This window comes from Amphiura filiformis, chromosome 16 (genome assembly GCF_039555335.1).
Source record: "Amphiura filiformis chromosome 16, Afil_fr2py, whole genome shotgun sequence".
Lineage (NCBI taxonomy): Eukaryota > Metazoa > Echinodermata > Ophiuroidea > Amphilepidida > Amphiuridae > Amphiura > Amphiura filiformis.
The window spans coordinates 48,545,163-48,573,042 of record NC_092643.1 but is presented as its reverse complement, the minus strand read 5'-3'; the positions used below and the strand labels follow the sequence as shown (position 1 = coordinate 48,573,042).

General features: G+C 36.5%; 1 protein-coding gene across 1 annotated transcript in view; it reads left to right on the top strand.

The window, feature by feature from the left end:
• Positions 1-27,593, top strand: part of LOC140136118 (centrosomal protein of 192 kDa-like) — a 37,616-nt gene extending 10,023 nt beyond the window's left edge. Inside the window, exons 8-22 of the mRNA XM_072157824.1 lie at positions 106-190; positions 914-1,066; positions 1,418-1,595; positions 1,846-2,050; positions 2,957-3,063; positions 5,712-5,874; positions 9,774-10,022; positions 11,445-11,616; positions 14,621-14,825; positions 16,332-16,498; positions 18,821-18,880; positions 20,312-20,400; positions 23,089-23,251; positions 23,680-23,868; positions 25,468-27,593. Coding sequence (XP_072013925.1) covers positions 106-190; positions 914-1,066; positions 1,418-1,595; positions 1,846-2,050; positions 2,957-3,063; positions 5,712-5,874; positions 9,774-10,022; positions 11,445-11,616; positions 14,621-14,825; positions 16,332-16,498; positions 18,821-18,880; positions 20,312-20,400; positions 23,089-23,251; positions 23,680-23,868; positions 25,468-25,500 — 2,218 coding nt within the window. The 3' untranslated portion in view covers positions 25,501-27,593. The remainder of the gene's footprint in view (positions 1-105; positions 191-913; positions 1,067-1,417; positions 1,596-1,845; positions 2,051-2,956; positions 3,064-5,711; positions 5,875-9,773; positions 10,023-11,444; positions 11,617-14,620; positions 14,826-16,331; positions 16,499-18,820; positions 18,881-20,311; positions 20,401-23,088; positions 23,252-23,679; positions 23,869-25,467) is intronic.
• The last annotated feature ends 287 nt before the right edge of the window (positions 27,594-27,880 follow it).

Genomic DNA, 27,880 nt, shown 5'->3' with positions numbered 1-27,880 from the left:
AAAAGCGAAAAAGCATATTTTACACCCCTTTTGATATACTTCCACATGCAAATTAACACATGGATTAGAGTGAACTCATGTTAAAGCATTTGTTGTTTGTTTCAGACAACAAAAAGTAGTGTTGCGAAACAGTTCCAAAGAGCACCCTTTGAAGCTGCGGGTCTCCATCCGAGGTGATGAGGAATTTCAGGTTGGTAGAAAGAAACTCTGTGTTCATAAGTTGAAAATGGGCTATTCCAGTTGAAATACACATCACCCCCTATGGAAGACATTACCATAATTTTCCACACAGGGGGTGTAAATTTCAAATGGAGTCACCCATTCAGGTAACTCCATTTAGAATTCACACTCCCTGTATGGATGATTTTGGTCATGGCTTCTATAGGTGTTGTACGGATTGCAACTGGAATAGCACATTTTTACTTGTAAGGGCAGAAATACCATAGTATTGAATACTGACACACAGTGTTTGAATTCACGCCTGCTTTTGATTATTTATTGTGATTAAAGTGGGTTCAAGGTAAATTTGTGAAACTATGATCAAAAGTAAATTTGTTATTACAAGTATTGCACATTTATGCTGGTAGGCTTATTAACATGCTACACTCATGCTATGCCAAGTTTGCAATATGTGCACCACAATGTTTACAATAGAGGCCATAATATGTCTCGTTTTTGGCCCACTGAAAATTAGATTTGGTGTACAAGGATTCTTTATTACAGTTCGTCAATTTGAGGGCCAATTTGGAATAAAAGGGTCCATTTGGCGCACCCAATTTTGAGAGAGAGTAAACACTGGCGCCACGGCATGTCAGCTTAAATATGTGCAGATTGCTGTACTAACATTGGGGATTTCACAGAGAATTTTCACTGTCCGATCCTTGTAATTATTATATTATGTTTTGTGTTTCAGCTTCAGAGCCATTTTAGCAGTGGTGAGAACAGCCCAATCATTCTCAACCCATCTACAGACCTTCCAGTGCACCTGCTGTTTGCTCCAACACAAGTCTCAACATGCCAAGCCACACTGACTATCAAGCAGTCTGGAACTGGTATCAAATATTCGGTAAGGTTTTTTTATGCTTAACTTGACCATCATAGATGTAATGGTCAGCTTATCGAAACCCGGACAAAATACAGAATTGGGAAGCATCTTTTGAAACCAGTGATATGAGGGGATTTTTTACTACCACAAATACAGTGTAAAGAATCGTGCACTTTCTCATGTTCCAAAGAAGAAAAGTAAGCATGCACTTCCAACCACGCACACTTTCTGTTGTGCAAAACTTGCTTTTTGCAATGATAATAATGTGTACCTTTGACTTATTTTTGCTTCAATAGAAGTGAAATAATCTAAAATTATCCACAAAGACTAAAGTTATCTTGGATACATGTTGGTTTTTCATACCACAAACAGGTTCCTCTCAGTGGCTATGGTGGTGTCAGTAAACTCCTGGCTGAAGATGTTGATAGCATCGGTGATACTTACACAATTAGTGCAGGCCCAGTCACTGCTGGTAGAGAATTTATCTACACACTGAAAGTCCGAAATTCAGGCCCTCGAGCAGCTTTTGTCAAGGTCTTGGGCTTAAAGGGTAAGTTATAACATATATGTTCTCTAATCATGACGTCACAGGTATTGATGACGTTATACAAGAAGATGGTTCTGGTATTTCAAGAACATCACTAGCAACAAAAGAATTTCAGAGTAATAACATCTGCTGCAGATCCATTTGAGCTGGTGAAAGTGCTTTGGTGATTGTACAAGATTTTGTAGCACAGATGTTTAGAATTTCTTTCTATTTAGTGTTAATATGATCTATTTGCTTGAATCCTTTATTCCAGATCTACGGGCTCGGTTTAAACTTCCCATCAGTCGATTGAGTGTGGAACCAAGCAAGTTTGTACTCAATTCCAAACAGAGTTGCAAGCTGACTCTCCGCTACCTCATGTCGGACCGCAACGCGGCTGCTTGCATGGATCGATCCAGCGTTATTGCTGTTGTTGGTTTCTTCTATGGTGATGAGATATTTCGTCAACACTACAAGAAGTATGTTTGCAACCATGTTTGTAAAAGGGGTTTGAGAGAGGCCTGCTTATTTTAGGCATATTATGTATGTCACATGCATGAAGGAAATTTGTTGGGTGATTGGCTCTTTTGCAACCAGCCGTGTGGTTTGTTATGTTTGAATCAACAGCGCTTGGTTATGAGGAACATGCGCACTTACATTCCACAATTGGAGAAATAAATAAATAGATCTTAGAATTTAGAATGATAATGTGTACTTTTGATCATTTAGAAGTGTAACCGTCACTAATTATGATAGTTCAAAAATGTTGATGGGGAAAAATCTACTTTTTGGACTTTTATTCAAAAATATTTTTTCAAAATTTTGACTATATAGAGGAATTGCTTTTATCATTACCTTTCCAATAATGTATACTTTGATATTCTTGTCTTTGTCACTTTAAAGATGCACCCTTAATTGTTACTTGATGCATCATGGATTGATTTTGGCCGTATATGGTGATCAGTGACAAAACTGTAATACCACCAAACTGTTCAGAACTAAAATCACACAAAATTTATGCTGCTGAACTATTTTTTTTATAAGTTTACCAAGGCCCTGTGGATTTAAATTTTAGTTTTGGTGCTTCATAGATCATATCAGAGAAGATATATTACCCTTCCCAGGATCCTTTGTAACATGTAATCAAATGACACATTTCTTTGCACAGGCTCCCTGTAAAAAATGCCTGTTTCATGTTTGATTGACTGGCTTATAGAAGTGGTTATAGTCAATAAAGTAGCATAATTTGCGACATCAGAACATACTCTGTAAAAACCAAGGTTGAACCGGATATCCTACAAGCACAAACTGAAACTAAAAATGTATTTTGGGAAGTGTCAAATATCTTCTCTGAGATCATTTCATTCTAGTATTCTTTCCTGTAGGTCTCTACAGAAGAATGACAGCATCAAGGTGCCGTTACCATCAGATGATCCACTCAGAGGAGTTTCATTTGAGGATGTATTCCTGGGAGAAAACCAGGTTGCGGAAGGTAAGATGTTCATTTCTGCTGTTAAACAAATCAATTGGTTCTGGGTACGATGGTTTGTAAGCTGAATAGGGTATTGTGTTTCAAGAAAATACCATTTGAGGTGTATTCCTCATAGAAGACCAGGTGGTTAAAGGTGAAATGTACACTATTAAAGTAACTTCATGCCTGTGTTTACTGGTTGGTGTGCACATCTCTCTTTTGAAGCAACTTGGGGGCAAACAGGATTAAGTGCCTTGCCTAAACACGGTGGCTGCGATATGTATGGAACCAGCGACCCTATGATTATGGATGCGATCACTGAACCTATATAAGCCACCATGCTCACCGTACACTATTATTGTAACAAATTAATTGATCTTGGGTAATGGGTATGATGGTTTGTAGCCTGATTGGCTTATTGTGTTTGAGGAAAATATCATTTGGGGTGTATTCCTATTAGATATTCATCTAAGATCTTTAAGGGGGTACTACACCCCTGGCCAATTCTGTGCCTATTTTTGCATTTTTCTCAAAAATTATAGCGCATTGGTGACAATTAAGATATGCATATTGAGGGGCAAGGACTACAACTATTGCTCTGAAAATTCAGCAACTCAAGGCAAGTAGTTATTGATTTATTGATCAAATACTGGTTTTCCCTAATTTTTGACTGCAACTCCACAACTGCTGTCTGTGCCGAAATAAAATTTCCAGTGCAGTAGTTGTAGTCCTTGCCCCTATAATATACATATCTTACTTGTCACCAATGCGCTATAATTTTTGAGAAAAATGCAAAAATAGGCACAAAATTGGACAGGGGTGTAGTACCCCCTTAACAATGTAGAGTGGTAATAATATTGAAATTCCAACAAACTTTACATGTATTTGTAACATTATCTGTACGTTTTCCTAACAGCACGTTTTTGGATCGAATTTTTAAACTTCAAAAACGTGCTGTTAGGAATATATGAAGAGCTTTGTTTCAAAACCCCTTACATCCACTTTCGGCTGAAATTGAGTTATTGACATGACATTATAGTGTGGGTAAAAATACACATTTTGGTGGTTGTTTGACCTTCATACCACTTTCCCTTCTGGAGATATGGTATATTTCCGTTTGGGAAATCTTAGGAATTTCCGAAATCTGAACATAAAATGAATATAGAATTGTTTTGTTTTAATTTGTTGATGTATACTAGTAGCATGGAATGTTCTTTACCTATTAAAACCAAAGGGAACTGTTTTTGGGTCACTATTTTTGAAAAAATCATTTTAATTAACAAAAGGTGTAGCTTCGAAATACTCAAAAATGCCATTTTCCTAATTTAATTAAAATTCATAATTAAAAAAGTAAATGAGATATTTCGATTTTTCTTTTTGATTTTGAAAGCATTAGTCAAGTTACATAAAGTAGTGCAAACAAATGGGCTCAAATATGATTGCAAAGGTGGTTTCTAGAAAAGGGGTAAATTTGTTTTGTTGCAAAAGCCCTTACATCCACAAAAGGCACGATATAAAAGATATAATAAAATAAATAGGAAGGCTTCAAAATTGTACCAAACTTATTCTTTTAGTTTCTATTCATCAACACTTTATCCAAACCCAAATTGAATCAAATCGAACCAGTAATACTTGCACAATTAAAAAAAGCTGTTTTTCTCAAAAAGTCAAAAGTGGATGTAAGGGGTTTTGCAACAAAGCTCTTCATATGTAAAACTAGTTTTAGGCACCATAGCAGACCATTATTCATTGATCTTAATATATTGAATGTATATGAATCTTATCAATTGGAACTTGGTGTACTTATGTACAAACATATTAATGATGACTTGCCAAACATATTTAAGGAATACTTTTGTAAAAGACATGAAATTCATAGCCACAAAACTAGGAAAAACGATGATTATGATATTCAGAAAAGAAAAACAAACTTTGCGAGTAAAGGTGTCAGGACATCAGGGCCTTCCCTTTGGAATGACCTTCCTCTCGAATTAAAAAATACTATGAATGTTAAAACTTTCAGAAATCAATTTAAGAAATATTTATTGAATCAAACTTGGTTGTAATTTCATGTACATGCTTCTTTAGAGCGATTAATGTCTTAATTTATCTACAAATTTTGTATGCTAATTCTATATTTATACATTAATGCTTATGTCATTACAATGATGTTATATTCATTGTGGTGACATAAACATTATTTAAATCATGTTTGTTTATATTATGTCTTAGGGGATGATCACTTCTGGCCTTCATGGCCTTTTGATCATCTCCTCCATGTCATTTTACTCGTCTTTTTTTTTTTTTGTCTTTTCGTGTTTTTTATATATTCTTGCTTGTTGTTTAATGTTGTTGTTAATGTAGATGATGTGGAAAATAAAGACTTATTATTATTATTATTATTATGTTTACACAAAAAGTCAATGGAATATATACAAGTTGGTCACTACTGTGCATTGAAAGTGTTTAAAAAGTAAAAAAAAACCCTCTTGTACAAGTAATCAAGTGACTTACGATGTACTCTTGTTTGGTTTGGATTTTTATTAACCTTCAAGCAGCATGTAGACCTCAAAGTGCTTGCGTGTATAGATGTACCAAATGATAAAAGATTCCCTTGTAATTTTCCATCCATATCAAATCAAGAGTTTTTATTATGTCTTCTACTTCAGAGTGTGATCTTCCGTTGAGACCAAATGACCAACAGCTCTTCTACTCTTGCATGTCTCGTATGATGGTCACTCTGGTGGGCAGTCCACTCGGCGGATCAGAGACTCTGGCAGATCTAACACTAACAGACATAACAACCCCCATGGCAACGACAGGAAAAATGAGGTTAGAATGTTGATCAAAAATTGTCTGTTGTTGTTGTTGGAAATTGTCTTTTGTTGTTGTTGTTGAAAATGTAAATAATATAAGATTATTTATAGGCTGAGTAAGCCAAAGATAATTGGCCTAATAATGGTAGATTTTTTAAATAGAAAAGCTATTCTACGGAAGTGAAAAATCGGGTGGAATCATTCACAAATTGATAAAGGAAGTGAGCATCGTGAAGACGTTGCGTAGGTGAATTGTTTTTGACATAGATTATATAGCCTGCCATCAATGTGTAGCAATTCATGTGTCTATTAAAAATAGACATTTGAAAGGTTTTTTTTTAAATGTTTTAAAATCATACGTCTCACACCATGTATTAGATTGCCAAAGTTAGTGTATAGAGGCCCTGCATCAAACTATCGATTGGCTCCAAACAAAGGATTTGTACCGGTGTCCTTCACCGTAGTTATGGCGGAGTGCAGTCCATTCAATCAAACGTTATCATCAACCTATTTGATCGTAGTGCAGGGTTATGTGTGTGGGACAAACTGTCACAGTAGATTGCAATCATGCTTTTGTTGAATGCATTTGAGCAGTCCGCCATATTTACGGGATGATACGTCACATGCAAGGCCTCTATAGTTGGGATTTTGCTATGAAAAGGATATGTAAAACCAATAATGGGTAATTTCAATCCCCACAGCCAGCCAAGCCCACCCCAATGATAAACAACAGTGGATAAACCAATAGATAGAAATATGTTAATATAACATTGTTATTATGGAACCTGTTGTTACAGTTTTCACATCATCTTGACAGTTCTATGGATCAGCAGGGGATAATTAGGGAGTGATATGTGGTTTCAGTTTTATTCTTTTTTTTGCTGGGAAACCAGTCTTCCTGTTGCTAAGGGGATTAGCACTATGCACAAGCCCGGTCAATTTGAAATTACTCAGCTCACACTAACCGTTAAAGTTCATGGCGTCAAAACACTCTTTGATTGATTTCACGCATAAATTACATCAATTTTCTTCTTACTTTCAAGTTTTTTCCCTATATGAAGAGCTTGTTTCCAAACCATGTTAAGGAGGCTGTGTACTCTCAGACATGCATGTAGTAAAAGTGCAATAACTTTGTAATTATTCGTGCAAGACATATAAAAGTATACATTTTTATGAAGGAAAGACATCAATAAATCTTAATATAAATACAGATTTGGGGTAAAAACAACAATCATGAAGAAAATCACAAAAAGTGAGTTTTGGCAATATTTGTTAGGTACATCATAACAAAAAACACTCTTTCCAAAATATTTTATTTTGTTTTTAGCTCAATCTTTAGGCTCCATTCCAAAAACGTTTTTTTTTTTTTTTTGATATTGGCCTTATTTTTTTAGATATTGACCATATAAGGCATCAAATTGAACTTTTTTAAATTCATAAATGCCTATTTGCACAAAATGATGCCTAAAATCGAAATAGACCAAAATATAAAAAAATCAGAAAACCATTTCTTGAGTCGATCATGCTTTTTACGATGATCATATTTGCTTACCTATAGATGCTGTATTTATTGAGTTATCGTGTACTTAAATCGTCATTTTACCGAGAAAATGAACATTGAAATAATGGCCGTTGAAGTTTAAAGTGGTCACATTTTGCACTTTCATCGAATCTCACAGGAGAATGCGGCAGTTTTCGTTTTTGTACCTTATATTACGTGAATAAGATAAGCGTCGCGTATGTGTAGCGTATTTGTGCGTTAACAAATTGTGCGATACGCAACGCAATGCGTTGTTGCGCGCGTGTACCCTGCTGGTTCAACAAAGATTTTCTTTCCTTTTCAATTTCAAACACGAGTGGAATAGTGAAATAAAATCCTTTATTGCAGTTGGAGTTTACAAATTTGGATTTTCATTCCTTGTATTTATAAAAAACATAACAAAGTACAAACATATCAAAAAACTCATCAATATTGCGAAAGAAACAATGTCTAGAGTACACAGCTGCCTTAAGTCCACAAACACATGTTTCTGATTTACCTGTGCAATATTGCAATGGGTTGTGATGCTATAGGTATGGATGCACAGTGACACTCGGTTCAGTATGTATATTCGAAGGTGAATATTCGTTGCCGAATACTTTTTGTGACGTCAATATATATACATGTACGGCAACAAATAAGATATGATGACACGCCAAGTTGAATCAGATTAAATATCGCGCACCTGATAGCGAGATACTATTGATTTATATGAAAGGCTCTTTTGCTTGGAATAAACATCTCTCAGATTAACAGAATACAAAGACTTCAAAATTGGGCTGCCAAATTAATTTTTTGTGCTAGAAAACATGATCATGCCACACCATATTTGCAAAAACTTCACTGGCTTCCGTAAAGGACCGTATCATTTTCAAAATATTGCTCTATGTTTTCAAAAGCTTGAATGGACTGGCACCGATTATTTATCATCTTGTCTCACATTGTACAGTCAATCTCGCCCTGGACTTCGCTCATCATCAGATATCACACGTCTCACAGAGCCCACATTTTCTCACAAATCTCTCAACTCCGCCGCTGATAAATGTTTTTCGTTCGCAGCACCAGGTTTTTATGGAATAAATTACCCATCAGTAACCGAACTTCCAGCTCATTACCAGTGTTCGATTTTCATCTATTTTTTTGTGTAGCAAAAGCTGCTACTCACTTTCAGATTTGAATAGCAATTCCAAAATTGTGAGTAGCAATTGTTTTCACCATATTTTGTGGATTTTTTGTATACCTTAAATACCATCGCCAAAACATTCCTACTTTCAGGGGAATTCCTGCCATAAATGTATCTATCATCTTTTTCTCTCTTGCAAGTTTGTAGACAAATGATCAATTTTCGTATATTTTTTTTGTGTAGCAAAAACTGCTACTAACTTTCAGATTTGAGTAGCAATTCCAAAATTGTGAGTAGCATTTTGCTACGCAAATGCTACGCTATTCCAGGTAAATCAAACACTGCTCATTACACAGTTTTAAAAAAGGTCTCAAAACACATCTCTTTCAATAGTAATTTTTTCACTCAGATTGTTGATAATTGTTTTTGCTTGTAAATATTATGTTGTTGTTGTATTATTATGCGCTGTGGTCTAAATGAAATGGCGCAATATAAAAGCCCAGTGTACATGTATGTATGTATGTATGTATAAGGCTCGAGGTCACCTGAATATTGTTCAACGAACAATGATTTCAAAAATCCCCAATGAAAATTAACCTGCCCAGTTGTCAAATACGCCTGGATAGTTCCAAAATGGCTGATAACGAACTGAAAGAAAATGTTATTAGTGCGGTACAAGCGTACCCATTTTTATATGACATGGAAAAGTAAGGTACTATAAAGATGCCCAGAAAAAGGAAATGCCTGGCAGGCAATAGCATTCCAATGCTGTAGTGATGGTAAGTAATAGTTTATGCAAATAATTTGATATTTAGGCTTGCAAACATAACTACAAATGTACAAGTGAATGTTTCCATATTAACGTAGCTCTATTTAAATTGACTGATGCAAAAATAACCTAACTCCAAATTCAGATTTATGCCTCCACCCCGGTTTGTCGGACATAAGTAATGTTTGCGTGTTCTTTTTAATTTGTGAATATAAGGCATTAAAACACACTTATAGCAATGTACACAAGTTCAGAATGAGACTTAACAACACTCTGATATTCCCCTTAGCAATCAGGAGACTGAAGACTGAAACTGGATTAGAATATATATTTTTTGTGAAATCTCAATATCCGTCCCTAATGAATTGACCTGATTTACTCACATGCGTCAGTATGTGATACAGCTGGCATAAAAGTGGGTGGATCAGGCTGTGGATCACGAAATCCACCTTTAATATAAATTCTCTTTATTATTCTTCACAGCAAAGGCCAGAGTGTTCCATACACCCCACCTGTCAGAGATAACCCACAACACCCAACTCCTTTGAGTATTCACCCTATTGGTGCTCCATCACCACTAAGAGCAGCAGTAGAGATGGAACCAGATGGCTCACAGACGTGGAACATTGTACCAGAGAGGCTGATATTAGAAGCACCGCATGTTGCCAATGGAAGTAGAAGTGATAGCAAACCACCTGTTCTTATCATTAACTATACCAACAGGAAATTAAGGTATGTGAGAGCTGTCATGCAATTACTACTTTTAATGCATTGATACACCCACACCCCCACCCACTCACATACCCCCCTACCCACATACACCCCCCACATACCGACACCCCAACACCACCCACACACACCCCAAACACACACTTCAAAACACCCACAAACCAAGATTATTAAACGTAGATTCATGTAAATACATAAAAAAGGCATAGAAAAGGTACATTGCACCAGGGACCGTGTATGAAGGGACTGGAAACGGATTTTGATAGCTATTGTCAAGCTATTGTTATCAGATTATCTTTTATGACCTTCGATTACATGCGAAAGTTGCGCCGAGGGCGTGATGTTTGATTTCTTATTATTTACTCATGTTGCCCTACAAAATACCAAACACACATCAGAATATTCAAATATTATATCAAAGTTATATCAAATTGTGTAAAATGTCTATCCTTTGTAGAACATGATTTCTGTGTAGCATTGAGAATCATTTACATAGGATTTTGGAAACAAAATGTGATAATTTTGTGGAGATACAGAATGCTAGAACAAACAAATTTACATTTTTCTGGAATGTGTACACCGTACGTTTTCTGTTGATACTGAAATAAATCTTAAAATAACATTCTTTGATGATTTATGTTGGCATTTCTAGAGTCTATCATTGTAGGCAAACATGTAGGCTCATTTTGCAATGTACAAGACAAGCCATGCGCTGTGTTGTAACTGCTTGGGTTCGTACTAGGGTCTATCGATCAACGTATTATGCATGCTTGCTCAACTGAGGATAATTTGTAAACCAGCAACTCGCTCGCATGGTACAATGGGTGGAAGCCGTTTCCAGTCCCTTCACACACAGTCCCTGATTGCACTCAATCTGGTCAACATAGCCGGCTGAGAGATTGATCTGGCCGCTTAACGTTATTTGATGAGAAGTGTTCAAATATGGATAATAATAAGTTTTTTGTCTTCTTCAATATCTTGTGCAATTTTCACTTGATTTCTGTAGACCTCATTTTTTAACAGCCAAATTGCCCCTCCCCCTCTTCGAGTTGGGGGTTAAGTTATCTATTGATAAACCAGATTGATAATTGATTGGTACTATTGGTAAATGATGTTGGTGTCATCATATTCCAAAGTTCAAATATATATGTGACATGATCAAGGGGAATGAGTCACATGTCGGCCCTGGTCGAAAATGAGTTTTACACATGTTTCTAAAGAGGACATTTAGAGCTTTCAGAAACTGTAAACCCCATGTTGATATGACTTTTCTTTGTGAAATTAAAACAATATAAATCAAAAGAATTTTAACACTTTCTTTGCTAGTATCTCAAAATCAATATTAGCGACATCCGACTCATTTCCCTTGATCGTGTCACATATAGTCTTCATTGATTGATTGTTTTTGATTTTTTCCTTTTTCAGATTTGAAATTACTTGGCCGGGTGGTGTTCTATCTGTCTCCCCTCAGTATGGAGTGATAGAACCCAAGAGCAACATACAAGTGCTTGTCAGTCCGAGACGTTCCATTCTTTCTAAAGGGTTAGAGCTTCCATGGAGTGGACATCTGCAAGTCAGATGTGATGGGAAACAAAAGGCAAGTTACTGTAACCCACTGATGATTATTCATCATCAGTATATAGTATTGTAGTATTCAAAGATGCCAAAAACATTACTCTGTTTAAAAAATGTGTCCCTGCCTCAAATAAGTTGAGTTGCCCAATATTTAATTTAGCCATGGCCAACAAATGTTTTCCTCAGGAGACATGGTGCAAAATATTTTTATGTTAAATGATTGATTTTTCCATTTTGTTTTGACATAGAGAAAACATTTTAGAAAAAAAAGTGGCCCAGAAATATAATTAAAAAAAAAATTCTTTTGTAAAAAAAATGCTTTTGCCTTTTTTTCAATTTTCCCTTGATACTAACCTATTTGTATTTGGCTTAATATTAAATTGCTTTACCCCAAAATGAAGTAACTTTTTGGTTGTTGAGGTGTTATTATTCCTCCACTGGAGGTATTATGTTTCCTGGTGGACCGACCGACCGTCCGTCTGAGGTTGCGAGTGCTATTACTCGGAACTGGTAAGGTGTATAGTGATGCCATTTGGTGGAGGGGTGGCAATTGGCGGTCTCCAAATTTCAGTAGGTTTTTGGCGCAAAATATGATAATTAAATACCTAATTTGAATAATTTATGCATATCAAGCTTATAACATTGTGCACAGATTATCTGGAGATCCGTATGGGTTACAGTGATGTGACTTGGTGGGAGTAGCACAGCCTGAGATTTTCAGTGCAAAATATGCATAATCGCAAGGTCATTGTGGGGTCTTCCTGGGTCAAATCACCATATATTGTTGCAAGTTCATGAAATTTGATGGGAGCGACCATCGTAGGGAGACAAAAATGTCAAGGTCATTTAGGGGTAATACGGGATCAAATCGCCATAGATTGTCGCAAGGTCCATGAAATTTTGTGGGAACGACCCCTGAAACAAGACAAAAATGTCAAGGTCATTTTGGGGTCAATTTAAATGCTAGAACATATTTTTATTATTGTATATTCAAAATATCTTTTATTGTGTTCATGTATTTTATGCTTGTAACTTGTTCAGCGCCTTGAGATTTTAATATAATGCACTTTATAAGAATAAAATATTATTATTATTATTATTATTTAATCGCCATAGACTGCTGCAGGTTCTTGAGATTTGGTGGGAACGACCACCGTAGCGAAGCAAATAATGTGAAGGTCATTTTGGGGTCAAGTGAAATTGCACTGGGTAAAATGATGCGCATCAAGGTGGAGGCAAAAAAAAAAAAAAAAAAAAGAACTGCAAAATTCAAGTTATCGATTGAGTGGATACACTTTGCAAAAATTATTTGTGTACGTGTATGGCTTTGACAAGATCAATAATAGTATGTTATTTTCATTCCTATTTCAGTCATTAGCCGAGGTCTAATGCCCACCTAACATTAGACTACCCCGTCCACTTGCCCATTGTGCATACTCTGGATATTGTATTTAAGCTTAAAAGATTTAATTAATGTGTGCACAATTGATAGATTTTCACATCTGATCAGTCACCCTACTCCCTCTGTTTGTTAGCTTCCCAAGTGGACTACTGACATTGCCTTGAGGTTAAGATTTTTAACACGGGACTCTATGGAGAGTTAGGCCAATTTCTGGCCTAACTAAAATTGTCCATGATGTAATGCATCTTTAAATGGATCTGCCTTGTGATTGGTCGCCCATACCTCGCTATGGTTTAAATCGCCTGGGCCCGCGCCATTACCATTAACTACACCGTAAACAACTGTCTGTGGTATTTGCGGCGCTTTTGTGTTGACGCCGAAAGTTAATCTCTAATCAAACATCTAGCGCGTCCATGCTTAGTACTTGTGGTTAATGGACTGATAAACAAGTATGCTTGACAGTGTGTTTTTAGAGAGCAAAGTCCAGGGTGTAAAGTTCTGCTTACAATTCAAAGTTCATAGTCGAGTTTTCGGGTTCGCTATCAATAAACTGGTAGATTCCAAAATCAGAATTGTTCAGTATTAAAGTGAGCCATTATAATTATGCAAGATAATGTTGCATTCAATTACTTTTATTGTCACTAATCGCCTGATATGTTTAACTCTTTATGACCATTTTACTATTGAATACTTTAATTTTAATAAACATCAGTATAATTTTGAGTTCAACGAAATGGGTTCATCATGACTAATAATAACATATTTTTAATAAAATTCGACTATGGCATAGTCTAACCTAACATTTTCCTAAAGCTCCAAGATTATTTATTGGCAATTGCTATACTCTTGTCAGCAGAAAGAAACGGTATTTGTTTACATTTTGAGAGTGTACACAGCGTAAACACGGAAGAGGGGTTCTGATTGGCTAATTCAATCGTCTGATAATCATAACAGCAGACGGTAATATGATTGGCCGAATATGTGTCAAAGAAGCAATCAGTGCAGAGCATGCGCAGCACTTATCAAGCCCGGTGTATGTCGCTCAATTACAGGGCACGCGCATATAATCAGAACAAGAAGGTGCCATACTTCTCTGGAAGCTAGTGTAAAATACCTGCAGTCACAGATGACCATTGACCAATGGTGTTAACCAAGGATTCTCAAGTAATAATAGACTATAGGATAAGCCACACATTTGCGCAAATGAAGTCAGTCACACACTTTAATGTGCCTTCATGCATGTGAGGTTCACCTGTGGAAGAGGTGATGCATGTTTATGTCATCGTTTCAAAAAAATTAAATGGCGAAAAACAAAAAACAATGGGTCGTTTCTTTCCATTCCTATCATATTGTGAAAAATCAAGTAGCTGAGGAGTTAGCTTAATATGCAAGGAAAATATTATAACCGATGCCCCTATGTCAACTTTGGCTAAATAAGCTGTATTTTTGCCGGAGTACGCACAACGTTGTCGTGCACATGTACGTAAATTTTAGGCTAAACGACTAGTAAGAGTTACTAGGTGTACCACACTAATAGCAACTGTCAATCAAACTGCCGTGAAGTGACTTAAATTTTTATACAGGGATTGAATATGAGTGACATCATTATTAATTGTTATTGCAGGAAGTTGGCGTGCAAATTCGCCAGGATGTTGTCCTTGACACCTCTATCCATCCAGCAGCTAGAAGCCCACAGGCATTACAGCAGCAGTTGGATTCAGTAACGCCTTATGTGACCAAGGAAGTGAAAGAGCCGAGTCAGGGAGGAGCAGTACGGGTCAAATCTAAACACATCAAATTCCCTAGAACAAAAGTAGAGACTACCTCAGGTAAGGAATGTATGAGATGAAAAGCACATGGGCTATTCCAGCTAAAAAACATACACTCCCTGTGGAAGACATTACCTTAATCTTCCACACAGGGAGTGTGAATTTCAAATGGAGTTACCTGTAATTTACACCCTCTATATGGGAGATTAAGGTCATGTCTTCCATGGGGTGTATGTATTTCAACTGGAATATTCCATGAAAAATCTGACAAATTTGGGTATTGTTGGATGTGGTATGTAGTATACAAATATTAATTGTCTATGAGTGTGATGGTCAAAATATAATCACAAGCAAGGGTAGCGCTAAGTTGCTTTTTGGGGTCCCGGACCCACCAAAATAGAGTTGGGACCCCCTGTTTTTAAATTTTCTGCAAGTTCAGGGGTCCCTGCAGACCCCCAGTTTTTCAATCTAGCGCTATATTGCAGATATACTATTTATGCTGCATTTGTGGTAGCGCTAAGTTGCTTTTTGGGGTCCCGGACCCACCAAAATAGAGTTGGGACCCCCTGTTTTTAAATTTTCTGCAAGTTCAGGGGTCCCTGCAGACCCCCAGTTTTTCAATCTAGCGCTATATTGCAGATATACTATTTATGTTGCATTTGTGCAACTGGGACTCACCAAACTCTACTCCGGACCCCCTACTTTTTAATTTTTTGCAAGTTCGGGGGTCCCTGCGGACACTCGAGTGTTTAGTTCTAGCGCTACCCCTGAATTCACAAGGTGAAAGAAAGATGGATTATACATACATCTTTCACCGAGTGATTATATTTCGACCATTACACGAATTTAAGACAGTTAATATTTGTTTTATATCACTCATACATAAATTCTATTGCTCAAAAATACTATTTTAAGATAGGGAATACATTTTTTCACCAACATAACACCATGTATATTTCTGACATCTTAAAAAGGACTGAGCCACTTTGTGTCTTTGTTTATTATTTTTGATAGAAACAATCACAAACACAGCCAAGGTTTTTACAGCTAAGAAAGTTAATAAAAAAAAACCCAACTGAACCTTTTCCAGGAAATATAAAACTTTATTGAGTGTTACTAGGTGTGTTTAGACGGTAGCCTACATTTGAATGTTATTTACAAGCGAGCCAGCAATTAAATTATGCTACAAGCGAGTGTGTGTCCACACGGGACTTACTTGTAAGCGAACTCACTTGTAAGAGTGACCTTCACTGGTAAATTATGCCATGATTATGCACAATCAGAATAGGATTGGGTCATCAAGGTCATGCTTACAAGCGAGCTAACATGCAAGTCTTGTTCACACTGGCCTTACATTTGAATGTTACTCGCTACATGTAAGATATCTTACATGTAAAATTGTCACTTGTAACTTGCATGTAGCTACAGTATGCGAGTGCGTTTAGACGGGCACTACATACAAGTTTACATTTGAATGTAGTTACAAGCGACTTTACAAGCGATCGTCTGAACAAGCCTACTGTGTTTTATCTCAGTGTCAAATGTAAATTTTAATTTCCTTTACAGAGGCATCATTGGAATTCCAGAATACAACCAATGAAGAGATGAAATGGTGCTTGTCTTCCTTTGCACCTGCCTACGTCAAGCAAGACGAGGAGGTGTTCAGGACTACCTACTCAGTATTTCGTTTTGCAAGACAATCAGGAAGCTTGGGCCCAGAGCAAAAGATCAAGGTATGATTAGTTTGGAAAGGGGTTATTCCCCCTATATGGAAGACATGGCCTGCCACACAGCGGGGTGTGCATTTTAAATGCACTTACCTGAATGGGCGATTCAATTTGAAATCTACACCACTGTGTGAAAGATTAAGGTCATGTCTTTCTTAGGGGGTGTATGGATTTCAACTTGAATATAGCTTATTGGTGATCCAACATAATGTGTGTGGGATAATTAACACATATCCTAAACGATGAAGGGGAGAAGTAGAATGTCAAAGGTGATGGTACTTTCTTTTAGGAAGGGGAACCTCCTGTAAGCCTACGTATGTTCTGAATAGCCACTGTGCCTCGTATAAATTCTTTGAGTAGTGTGAAGAATTGAATTTTGTAGATTTATATTTGGTATTGGATGTCACCCAAAGGACAGTTGAAAAGAAGTTCTAGACACACAACCACTTTTTAGATCCAAAATAGCTATTTTAGGTTGGGGGGGGGGGGGTCAAGGATTGTCAAATATTGCCCATTAGTTGCATTTAAGAGTTAGAGAGTTATTTTAAGTTGATTGGAATACATCTTGTTCACAAGGCCTAAAAAAATTTCTATCGCACTTTTTAACCGACCCTAAAATCTGAACAAATAGGGTTGCTTTTTTTTCATATAATAAAATTTGCAAATTGTTTTGCCTGTTTGTAATTCATACCACATAACTCTGATATATTAAAAACAAGCATAATAAACCATTGTTTACCATCATACAAAAATGTATTTTGTTTTCAACTGATATTGTATGTGGCAAAATATTAGGACAAAAAAGAAATTACCAACTCTGACTTTGGAGCTAAAAGGGCAATGCAAACTTTTTTTTCAGGCCTAAACAAAAGAAAATGACAAATTGTGAATGTCTTTCCCATTTAGCATAGACTATAATATCTAGGGGTTGTAGGGAGTATGCACACCATATGTGACCAGCTCCCAACAAAAGCCAGAACAATTCGCCAGGCATGTTTTTTTATTTATAGGCCTTTAAAGGTGACATTACCATTAAAAAAAGTCAAATTTTGGAATTCTTAATCTCATGGTATTTGACCTTGGGACTGAGTGGACTTTCAAATTCTTGAAAGTATTTATTAAAAAGAGGTTAATTTACTCAATAATAGAGGGTATGCAATATGATGTCACTCATGACTGAGTCATCCTCATTTAAATAAAATTTTGTCCTCCATAAGGTACCTGCAGGGCAATTCGCATGATACTACAATAAAACAGATGATAGGTATGAATGGTTGTGGAATCGATCTAGAGACCTGTCCCTCTGTCATCTTAAGCTATCTTAGAACTGTCCTCCAACATGGCTGCCATTTCAATTGTTATACCGTTCCGGTTGATGTATTGCATACACTCTATTGACAGTTGAACTATGATGATCCCTGTTCAATCCTGTGTAAGGCAGGAAACAAATTGGCCCATTAATCAGAATAGCAGTTCGGCAAAAATATCAAGGTATCATTTACAAAATACTCCATATCTTGAAAAGTATTTATGCTATGTATATAATTTTGGTATCATTTTGAAGCTTATTGTTGAGTGCTTACATTTATATTCAAATCACGAAATATCAAAAATGCGACATGTTCCTGGTTTTGTCAGAATGGGTCACATATGTACAGACTGGTTCTTACTCACATGTATTTGGTGAGGTCATAGTTGGAAGTTGCTACTATTGTCAGTAGATGCAACTACAATTAGGCCCCCCCCCCCCACAAAATTGTTTGGTTGTCCTCAAGTACCCTGTGGAAGACCGGGTTGGTCGATCAGATTTGTTAAAATTTTTGATTTTTTTTTACGTCTAAAAATGTAACTGCCGATGAAACTTAATAAGAATTCCTCATAAAGCTATAGGTCTGACAGCAAGGGATGCTGTCATATGTAACAACTATCATTTGGTGTTTTTCTAAAATAAGCAGAATTCAAGTGAGAAAGACAGTAAATAATTATTATTTATTAATTTTTAAAATTCTACACTTCAAAATATCTCTCAATGTGGTTACTGCAAGACTGATTAATAAAACACATGTTCAGGGTCACATAAGCACCTCATAATTAGGTGGCAATTTATACGGCAATATAATGGTAAGTAAGGGTAAAAAAAATGCAAAATAAAAATGTTTTTGGTCGGCTCAAGAAGTAGGGTCTTTAAGTCAGTCTAGGACAACCAAACAATTCTTTATTTGCCTGTGCGCCTTAGTCATATAACATTTTAGGGCACAGAAAAAGATATGTTACATTTAATCAAGCAAGTCTTAGGTTTTCAATATTTTTTATTTCTCTTTGTCACAGGTTATTCTTACCTTCATTCCAAGAGATGAGGGAAGCTACTCACAGTTTTGGGACCTGGAGGTAAGTTGCATGAAATTGATTAATTAATCATCAACTCAACTAAGGCACAGCACACAAACACTTTCCTGCTTGCTTGGCTTTGTATAAAGTGTTGAAAAGTACTATGAACAGAACAGAACAAATTTGATGTTTTTTTAATAAAATGCTAGAGTGAACAATAGCCCATAAGGAGTGACACAAGTCAAGAACTTATATACATGTAGGCATCTAGGCACTATAAAAGACAACCACAAGGGCCAGTCAGTGGATGGTTCACAGCAAACCACTTATTATTAGCCCACTGATGTGGATGGGATCACTGAGTTGCTTATTCATAGGTAGGGGTTCCCAAACAGCGCTGTTCCAAAAAGGGTGGGAGAGAGCTCCTGTTGGAACGTTAAATGTGATGTGAGTCCATTGTTCACTTATTTGTCTTTCCAAATATCCTTTTTAGACAGGGTAATTTAAGCGTAACAGACAGACAGGGGGTGTTAGGGAACAAACCTAAAGTTTAACAAAGTCCTATGAATGAAACTAATGGGCTGTTCCAGTTGAAATCCATACACCCTCTATGGAAGATATAATATTAATCTCCCACACAGGGATTGTAGATTTCAAGTGGGGTCACCTATTGTCCAAGATCCTGTTTACCCAAGGGAAACCTTAGTCTACCACAGTCTCAGTCCAAGTCCTGACGACTATGTTTTCACTATCCTACCTGCTATGCTAGTGTTTTCCAAATGGTCTTCTATGTTGATTGTAAGCTCCTCTGTCGGAGATCTCTTGAGCAAGCTATCTGCTCCACTTGGCAATCACATAACACACTATGTTAGTCCAGCAATATACCACAGTCGACGAGACAATTGAGCACTATTGGCTTTCACTACCGCCTTTGGCGTATATTCTTCTTTCCAACACGCAACAACCATGAACCGAAGTTTGAAGACTTCACACAATTACGGTAACTTTTGTACCACCACAAGTTTCTTGTTATAACTCTAATCTGCTGCTGTTGTTTAATTATTCTCCAGGCCTTATATATAACAGCACATTACATCATTCCTAAATGCTCAGTACATCACTACAAGCCAATCAGAATAATTAATATAGATGGTTACTGTAATAGCGCCACTTCTTAATCTTTCTGAAATTACTACATATAACTGAATTTGAATTTCTTGTTCACTTTATTGATTTGCATTTTCCATTGAATTTGTAGAATATTCTATGTACAAACAAATGAAGATAAATATCAGAACAAGTGAAAACTTATGTCTGATGACAAACTATATAACTTTTGATAAATATTATGGAATATTTTTGGGGCACATAACAAATAAGGAATCGGGACATACTTTAGGAAATAACAGTCTTGTTCACTTATGAAGTATGTTACTGATCTCATGAATACCTTAGTAATATACTTAATTAATCTTGTCTTTCAACTTACAGAGCCATGGTCTTTCGCAATCCAGCTTGAATCCATCTATTCATGGAACCAGGATCGAACTTTTGGGGGAAGCGTACAAAAACCCTCCTAGGTAGGTCAGATATTTGTTTTTCCCAGAATCAGTTTTTTCTTCAATTAAAGGAGTATTTCGTGATCCTAGCATCCTCTATTTATGTCATTTTTCATTAGATATCCACGAAAAAACCTATTCCCAAAATTTCAGTTGATTCCGATTTTATGCTTCACGAGTTATGCATGATTATGTGTATTACACTGCTCCATAGACAATGCGTTGTAATTTCGTTCTGGTGCACCAGAACGAAATTCAAATTTCACGATATCTTTGCTAAACGAATTAATCTGCAAGAAATATTTTGTACATAAACATTATGTAGCCAGAGGTTTCCAGTGATATAAAAATCTCAACTTTTTTTTGAGAAAAGTGGGGGATGAGGCTGTGGATCACTTAAATGCCCTTTTAAGGTGAGTTGAAGCCTTCAGGCCATATTTTTCCAGTTATGGTAATTTTGCTTATATAATATAGTTTATTTTTGATCTTATAGGAAATGAGTCAAGGAAGCCACTGGTCACATTTATATTTCCATATGTATTGTATATAGTTGGCTTTATTTTTCTTAATATTTGAGCACAAACAGTGCTATATCTCATACACTGCTTCGACTAACCTGAAGTGATCAAATTTTTGTGCAATATTTTTGTAGGCATAAATGAATATGGCACAAGTGTTAACAGCATTTCTGTGAAACAAAAAAGTTTCTGATCCAACTTTTATTTTGAATAAATTATGGCCTACATTTTCTTAAAAGTAATAATTGTACTTGGGTAGTTTCCATGTGACATAGTTTGACACCAAAGCTCAGTACAGTCTTCAACACACAAGCATTTTTAGTTGTTTTCAGTGCTGCGGTATTATGGAATACCAAAGGTTGTGGTCAATGCCATCCAGGTGCTCTACAAGGACGCCAATAGTGCCGTTATGGTAGATGGAAGTATCTCAGAGCCTTTTCAAGTAACAGCTGGAGTGCTTCAGGGTGATGTGTTAGCACCATTCCTATTCATTATCCTTCTGAAGAAATCAACTTCTGGAATTGATGCTGGAATTGTTACCTACCCACGTCGGTCAAGCAGGTATAATGACCTGGATTGTGCTGATGATATTGCCCTGTTGGAATCTTCCATGTACCAGGCCCAGTCACAGCTTACTAGAACTGCAACTGCAGCAGCAGATCTAGGCCTTGTCATCAGCGCACCTAAGACAGAATATATTACTGCAAACTGTAACGCCCAGCCAGCACTTTAAGTGTATGGTAGTACCATCAATCATGTCACAGATTTCAAGTACTTGGGTTCTAAGATGGGCTCTAGTGTTGGAGACCTAAAGAGAAGAAATCACTAGCCTGGGCAACTTTCTGGAAACTGGAACGCCTTTGGAGAAGCCCATCCCTGCCAATCGAAACAAAAATCAAGCTGTTTAAGACAACTTGTGTTACTGTCATTCTGTACGGGTGCGAGTCATGGGTAATCACCAAGGACATGGAAAACAAGATCAATGCAACATCTTGCTACAGAGTCATGTTAAACATCAAGCTTGTGGATCGGATTCCAAATGAAACCATCTACAATCTGACCAACACCACTCCACTCGTTGCCAGAGTCAAGACTCATCAACACACATTTCTCTGCCATATACTGCGTCTTGAAGACGACGAGCCTGTGAAAGAATATGCCCTTTATATTCCATCACATGGGAAGAGGAACCAGGACGGCCGAGCACGCTGTACTTACAGTATGTCCAGCAATAGTTGAAGAAATCTTGTAAAGTGTGTCCACTTTGAAGTGCAAAGTAAGGTACGCACATTTTGCGTAAGCGTATTGTGCATCACATTATTAAGACGCTGATGCATTTGTGTGCGCTTAGCAGCGTGTTAATTCCTTTTGACATTACGGCACGCCGAAACTGTAATTACCTGCGTACTTTACTTTGTACTTCAAAGTGGACAAACTGTAGTTGCCTGCTCCGCAGCCGACTGATGATGATGATGATGAATATATCATAAGTTACATACATAATTATCTTACATTTGCATTGTATTATTTTTAAACCAATACTCAGTAAATGAACACATTCCAAGAATTGTTAATAAGTCATCTCGTAGTTTGAAAATGTAATTGGTAACTTAAATATATTCAAGAATTGGGAATGGTGGGTTTGACACTTTTGGTCTGTTTCTCAGAGATTGGTGTGTCATTGGTGTAGGATAACCATGTAGGCTTTGTGGATTTTTTTGTATTTTTCATACGTACATGAAACTTGGTGGGTACAGTCAACATTTAGAGCCAAATATTTGGAAGGTCATTTTGGGGTCATCCGGGTCACCCAGCTTTGTATCAACTTGTGAGTACGTGCCACATCACTCCCTTTGGTGGAGGCATCACGGTCGACGCTTTGCGTCAAAAACCGCGACATCCGAGAACCGCGGTCCATCTAGTGTTGTATTTTTTCCATCTTGAAAAACATGACATGCAGGTGAAATGTATGGGATGCTAAGCAGTTGTTTTTATTTGTGTTTATTTGATATAGAAAAATAAAGGTAAATAAGAAAACAATGTTTACCAGTTTGGACTTATCACTCCCAAGCCATAGGCGTGCTTCTTAAACACGTCGTTTTCACAAGCAAGATATGTTAGAGACTATTGATTGTTGAAGGAAATAAGTATCACTTTTTATGCATTTGGGATTTTTTATTTACTTTTACAGTTTAGAGGAAATTTCACTCATTCCAAAAAAGAAGAATACCCCAGACTTTCAGATGAATCCCATCTCGCTGAAGAAGGATGTGTTGGAGTTTGATATAATTGAACCTTGCACGTCACAGGTGCAGAAGCTGGTGATTAGTAATAGCAGCCTACATACTCAAGAGGTAAGAGACACAGATTAAGTCAGAAAATAATGGTGTTTTTGATGGCAAATTACGATACTTGTTTATATATAGTTTATGGTCAACCATTGAAAATGATGGGTGAGATGTTACAGAAAAATTGTTCCCAAGTTCGGTGATTTGTACAATAATTGTGAAAGTATTATTTATCCTCTTTCTGAAAGAGCTAAACTTTTGAACTTTATTACTTTTACATGACGCAAAAGCTTTTCAAGCATGACAATTTTCCTGTTTAAACAGGAATACCTGTTATTTTGTTGCCCAAATCCAATTACTTATTTTTTAACAGGTTTTACACACTTTTTCCTGGGTTTTTTCCTCCAGTATTTGACTGTTTTTTTGGACATTTAGATCAGTATGTTGGAAACTGAATGAATTATTTTTAATTATCTTTTTTTCCCTTAAATTAGGTGCATTTCCGTGCTCCGAACCCGCCCTTTCATATAAAACATTCCAAACACAGTTTAAAGGCTCGTCATTTCACCAGCTTGCCAATAACCTTCAAACCAAGCCAGCCAGGGAAATACGAGGGAACTTTTGTCATAGAGTGTGTTGGACATCGCCGTGAAGCAAAACTGTGTGGGGAATGCCAGGAAAAGGTAAGCAATTAAGCCAGGTTAGCAGTGGCTATCTAGTCACCAGCTGCTCCTCTTTGTAGGTGTTAAAGTAGGGGTGACCCAGCAAACACACACTGTTTTACAGAAAGTTATTTAAAGGGTATAAAATGTTTACTAACATTCAGAAAACATTTTTGAAAACTTCCTGCAAAACATTCTAACATTGACAAAATATATTATTTTAATGTTTGTCAAAAATATTTTGAAAACGATCGGTTGTTGTAGTGTTTTTCATATAAATTATTTTTTAAATTTGATCATGATGGTTATGGCATATATAAAAGAATGTATGTTCCTCTTATTGTCTCTACATGTTGCATCCTTTTACCATGCAAGTTGACCAAGGCATACCCTGGACATAGTACTCCCCAACTTTTGCATCTTGACATTATCTGTAGTCTATTGCAGCTATACAAAGGGATGGTAGTCCACTTTGGGTTAAAATTTGGTCTCATGTGAAAATCCTTTGACATGAGTCCATGTTTTGAGAAAAAAGCACCCCCAATGAGCAAAATTGGTCAGTTTTTGAGTAAAAGTTCCCCTTAGAAGTGGGGTAGGGTTTTGAAGCTTGGTTGGCATAATTCATGTGCCCCAGGCTCCACACTGGATGTACATTACATGTGTGTCTGAACAACAAAACACTTTTGATAATAATGTTTGCAATATTTTGCCTTGTCCATGGTCTTTGATGTACAGTATAGGAAGAACTTGAATCAAACTGATCTTCTGTTTTTATGAACCACATTGACACGATAAAACAAGAAATATTATGTCTGTAATTGTCACTTTGCAAATTGGCATGATGGGATGTGTCTTATTTCAAAACCATGTATCAAGCCTACCGAATGAAGATACTCATGGCCATTTGAACCTAACCGCTATCCTATGATGGGATGTCTTAATTTCAAGGCCCATACCCACACCAAACCATGTATCAAGCCTACCTAACGAAGATACTCATGGCCATCTGAACCTAACCGCTATCCATTATTATGAACCATATTGAATAACACAATGAAATGCACAAGTATTGTGAATGCAACTTACTTGTTTACAATATGTGTACTTCATTTGAAACTTGATATGATATGACATGTTTGTCAACTCATAAAATTGACTATTCCAGTTGAAATCATGTACCCCTTATGGATGACATGCCCTTAATCTTCTACACAAGGGGTGTAGATTTCAAATGGAGTCATGCCGGGAGTCATCCATTCAGGTAACTCCATTTGAAATTTGCACTCCCTGTGGAAGATTAAGATCATGTCTTTTATAGGCCCATTGTGTTGTGGGTTTTGAACCCCTGTGTCAACCTGTTGTGTTTGGCAGGCTCCCTTTGCCTCTCCCCACCCAGGTGTACAACAAATGGGTACTGGCTTGATTCAATGCTGAGAAGGTAACAGACTCAATGTGGAGGAGGTGTGGCAATTCCTCCGCATCAACATTTTATGGAGGAGTTTGGCCCAAGTCGCTTCGAAAGAGAGATGGGCACTCCTGCCTTTTCCTTTACTATCCAAATTTGTGGAATATAAACTTTGTCATTAATATATTTGTTTCTTTCTCATTTTTAAATTGCAGGCAAATGAAGATATTAGAGAAGTTAAAATTTGATTTAAGATAAATAAGATATTAGATGGTAGAGCAATCAACATCATCTTGACTATGCAAGAAGACAGAAGAGGAAGGATCCATACCTTATGCAAAAGGAAAGCTGAAGGATGGATCAGCTGGTACCCTATAGATAATATTGGTGCTTCCATACCGCAGAAGGCAGGGCCTTCGCCCATGGGGGTTGACAATAAATGGTGGTGCGTTAGCGAACTCAAATTAATAGCAAAAATAGCGCAAGCATACACAAAAGGGAGCTTGTGCGTAAACACTAACAAGGTCCGTGTATGCTCAAATGATCGAGTTCTCCAGGTTCAAACACTTGACCGGCGTCAGCTGAATTCTCAAAATCCTCAGATGGGACTTTCCCATCTGGAGTTTAATAATCTAAGGGCATTTCACTGGGGTGCTCAGACTAACCAAAACAGCAGAAATACACTGCATTTCCCTCCAGCTCTCACTACTTTTTCAATGTAAAGGAACAAACTTTTCTTTTTGTTGGTTTTTTTTTGTGTTAATTCAAGTTGAATCTGAGTGCAAAATAAATGAAGATTCCAGATCAAAAGGCGATATTATCATAGTCATTTTCAAACTTTCTGTGTTAAGGACACCAACATCTGCCCTGTAATGCTAGCTTTTAACTGATATCCTACTGTAAAAATACAATAGAAATTTCAGAAACTATGATCAAAAACAGCAACATTTTCTCATTATGTCCTTTATATGTGACCTACCATTGAAAACAAAATATTCTTTTTCGTCTAAAGCACCCAAATGTAGCATTTTCTGAGCCAAAACAAATCCTTAACATGTCATTTTACAACTTTAAAGCCAATTTCTTGCATTTGCCGTTTTTTTATGTGTCGCTTACACCCTTCCTGTTGAAAGACCGTAGAATGAGGACCACATGTCCCAGAAACATAATTTTGGTATCAAATGAAAGCTAAAGACCTATACTAAATGATGACATCAAAAACTCAATTTTCAAAATTAGTGACTTATGTCTGGTTTTGTAGGATTGACGAGTTATATTTGCCTATCTATATATCAAGAAAAATTGCATCTGAACTCTTCAAATATATGTGTAAGTTTATGAATCTGTCAGGTTTAAGTGGAAATATTTCACAAGTCGTGTGTCAGGTTGACTGTGAGAATGGTTTGTTTCTTTCCCTCTCTATATCTTTATTAGTCAATGCTATGTACAATACGCTAAAAGGCTAATTTTTAAAAGGGTCATGAGCGCAGTTGGGATGGTAAAACTTATCAAACGCTTGCTTGATGGTAATATTTTCAAGGGTGTAATCGATAGTAAAATATTGACTGGCAATCATCCAATGAACTGTCTAAATATTTATGTACGAGTGATATAAGGCGATAATAATATTTGTTTTTGGATTCTCGTTCCCGCCCGCATCGTTTTCTGGAGTTGGTCAATACTTTGTTCTTTTTCCATTTTCAAGTATTATATGTGACACGATCTGGTCCATGGGGGCCAAAGGCGGCAAATTTGAAACTGAGATAAAGGTAAAAATATGGAGTAAAAAACAATAAATTACATAAGAACATAAAAACTAAGTATGCTAGACCTTTGTTGTTTTCAGTAAATGATAGCCAACTGTATGTGTAATGTAATAATTACAGCAACTCAATTTTCAAAAATGCCTCTGGCCCCCATGGACCAGATCGTATCACATATATTGATTTTAAAGCTCCAGAAATTCATTATGATGATAAAAAAGTTGTGTAGTCATGGTTGTTCAACTCAAAAAAAAAAATCAATTTTCATTGTCTGGATTTGGGGATTAAAGAAAGTTACACCTTGAAGATTTAAATGGGTACATGCACTTTCAAAAATTGCTTAATGTATTGTGGTTCTTGAGATATGTGACATTTTATATGCTGTCAAAGTTATGTAATAATCGGATTAACTACCATAGCAATAGACGTCAATACTCGGGTCATGCACAACTGCTCTAAATTGTTGTCCATGCAATCACAGGGTTTTTGAAGTTGGCTAAAAAGGCGCTTCCAAAGAAATTGTATTTTTTGTTCTCCTAATATTAGACTGGTTGAAATAAACATACAGTTATATGTGACGTGTCATGTCAAAAGGAGCCACTTTTGGGCAGGTTATCAATTTTGAGGTTTTTACATATCTTAAATAAAGAGATATTTTGCTCCACAATGACGTTTTTCCCCCGATGAAATTGGACATTCCTAAGCGAAGATATTGATTTTGTAAGTTATGGTATTTTAAAATTGGAAATTGAGATAATGGCCTTTAAAAATATCATTGACAATGTTGAGAATAGGAAGTACCTTGAAAAATGTCTCAAAAATACAAGATATCATTAACATTAATAACATCACAAATTCAAGAACA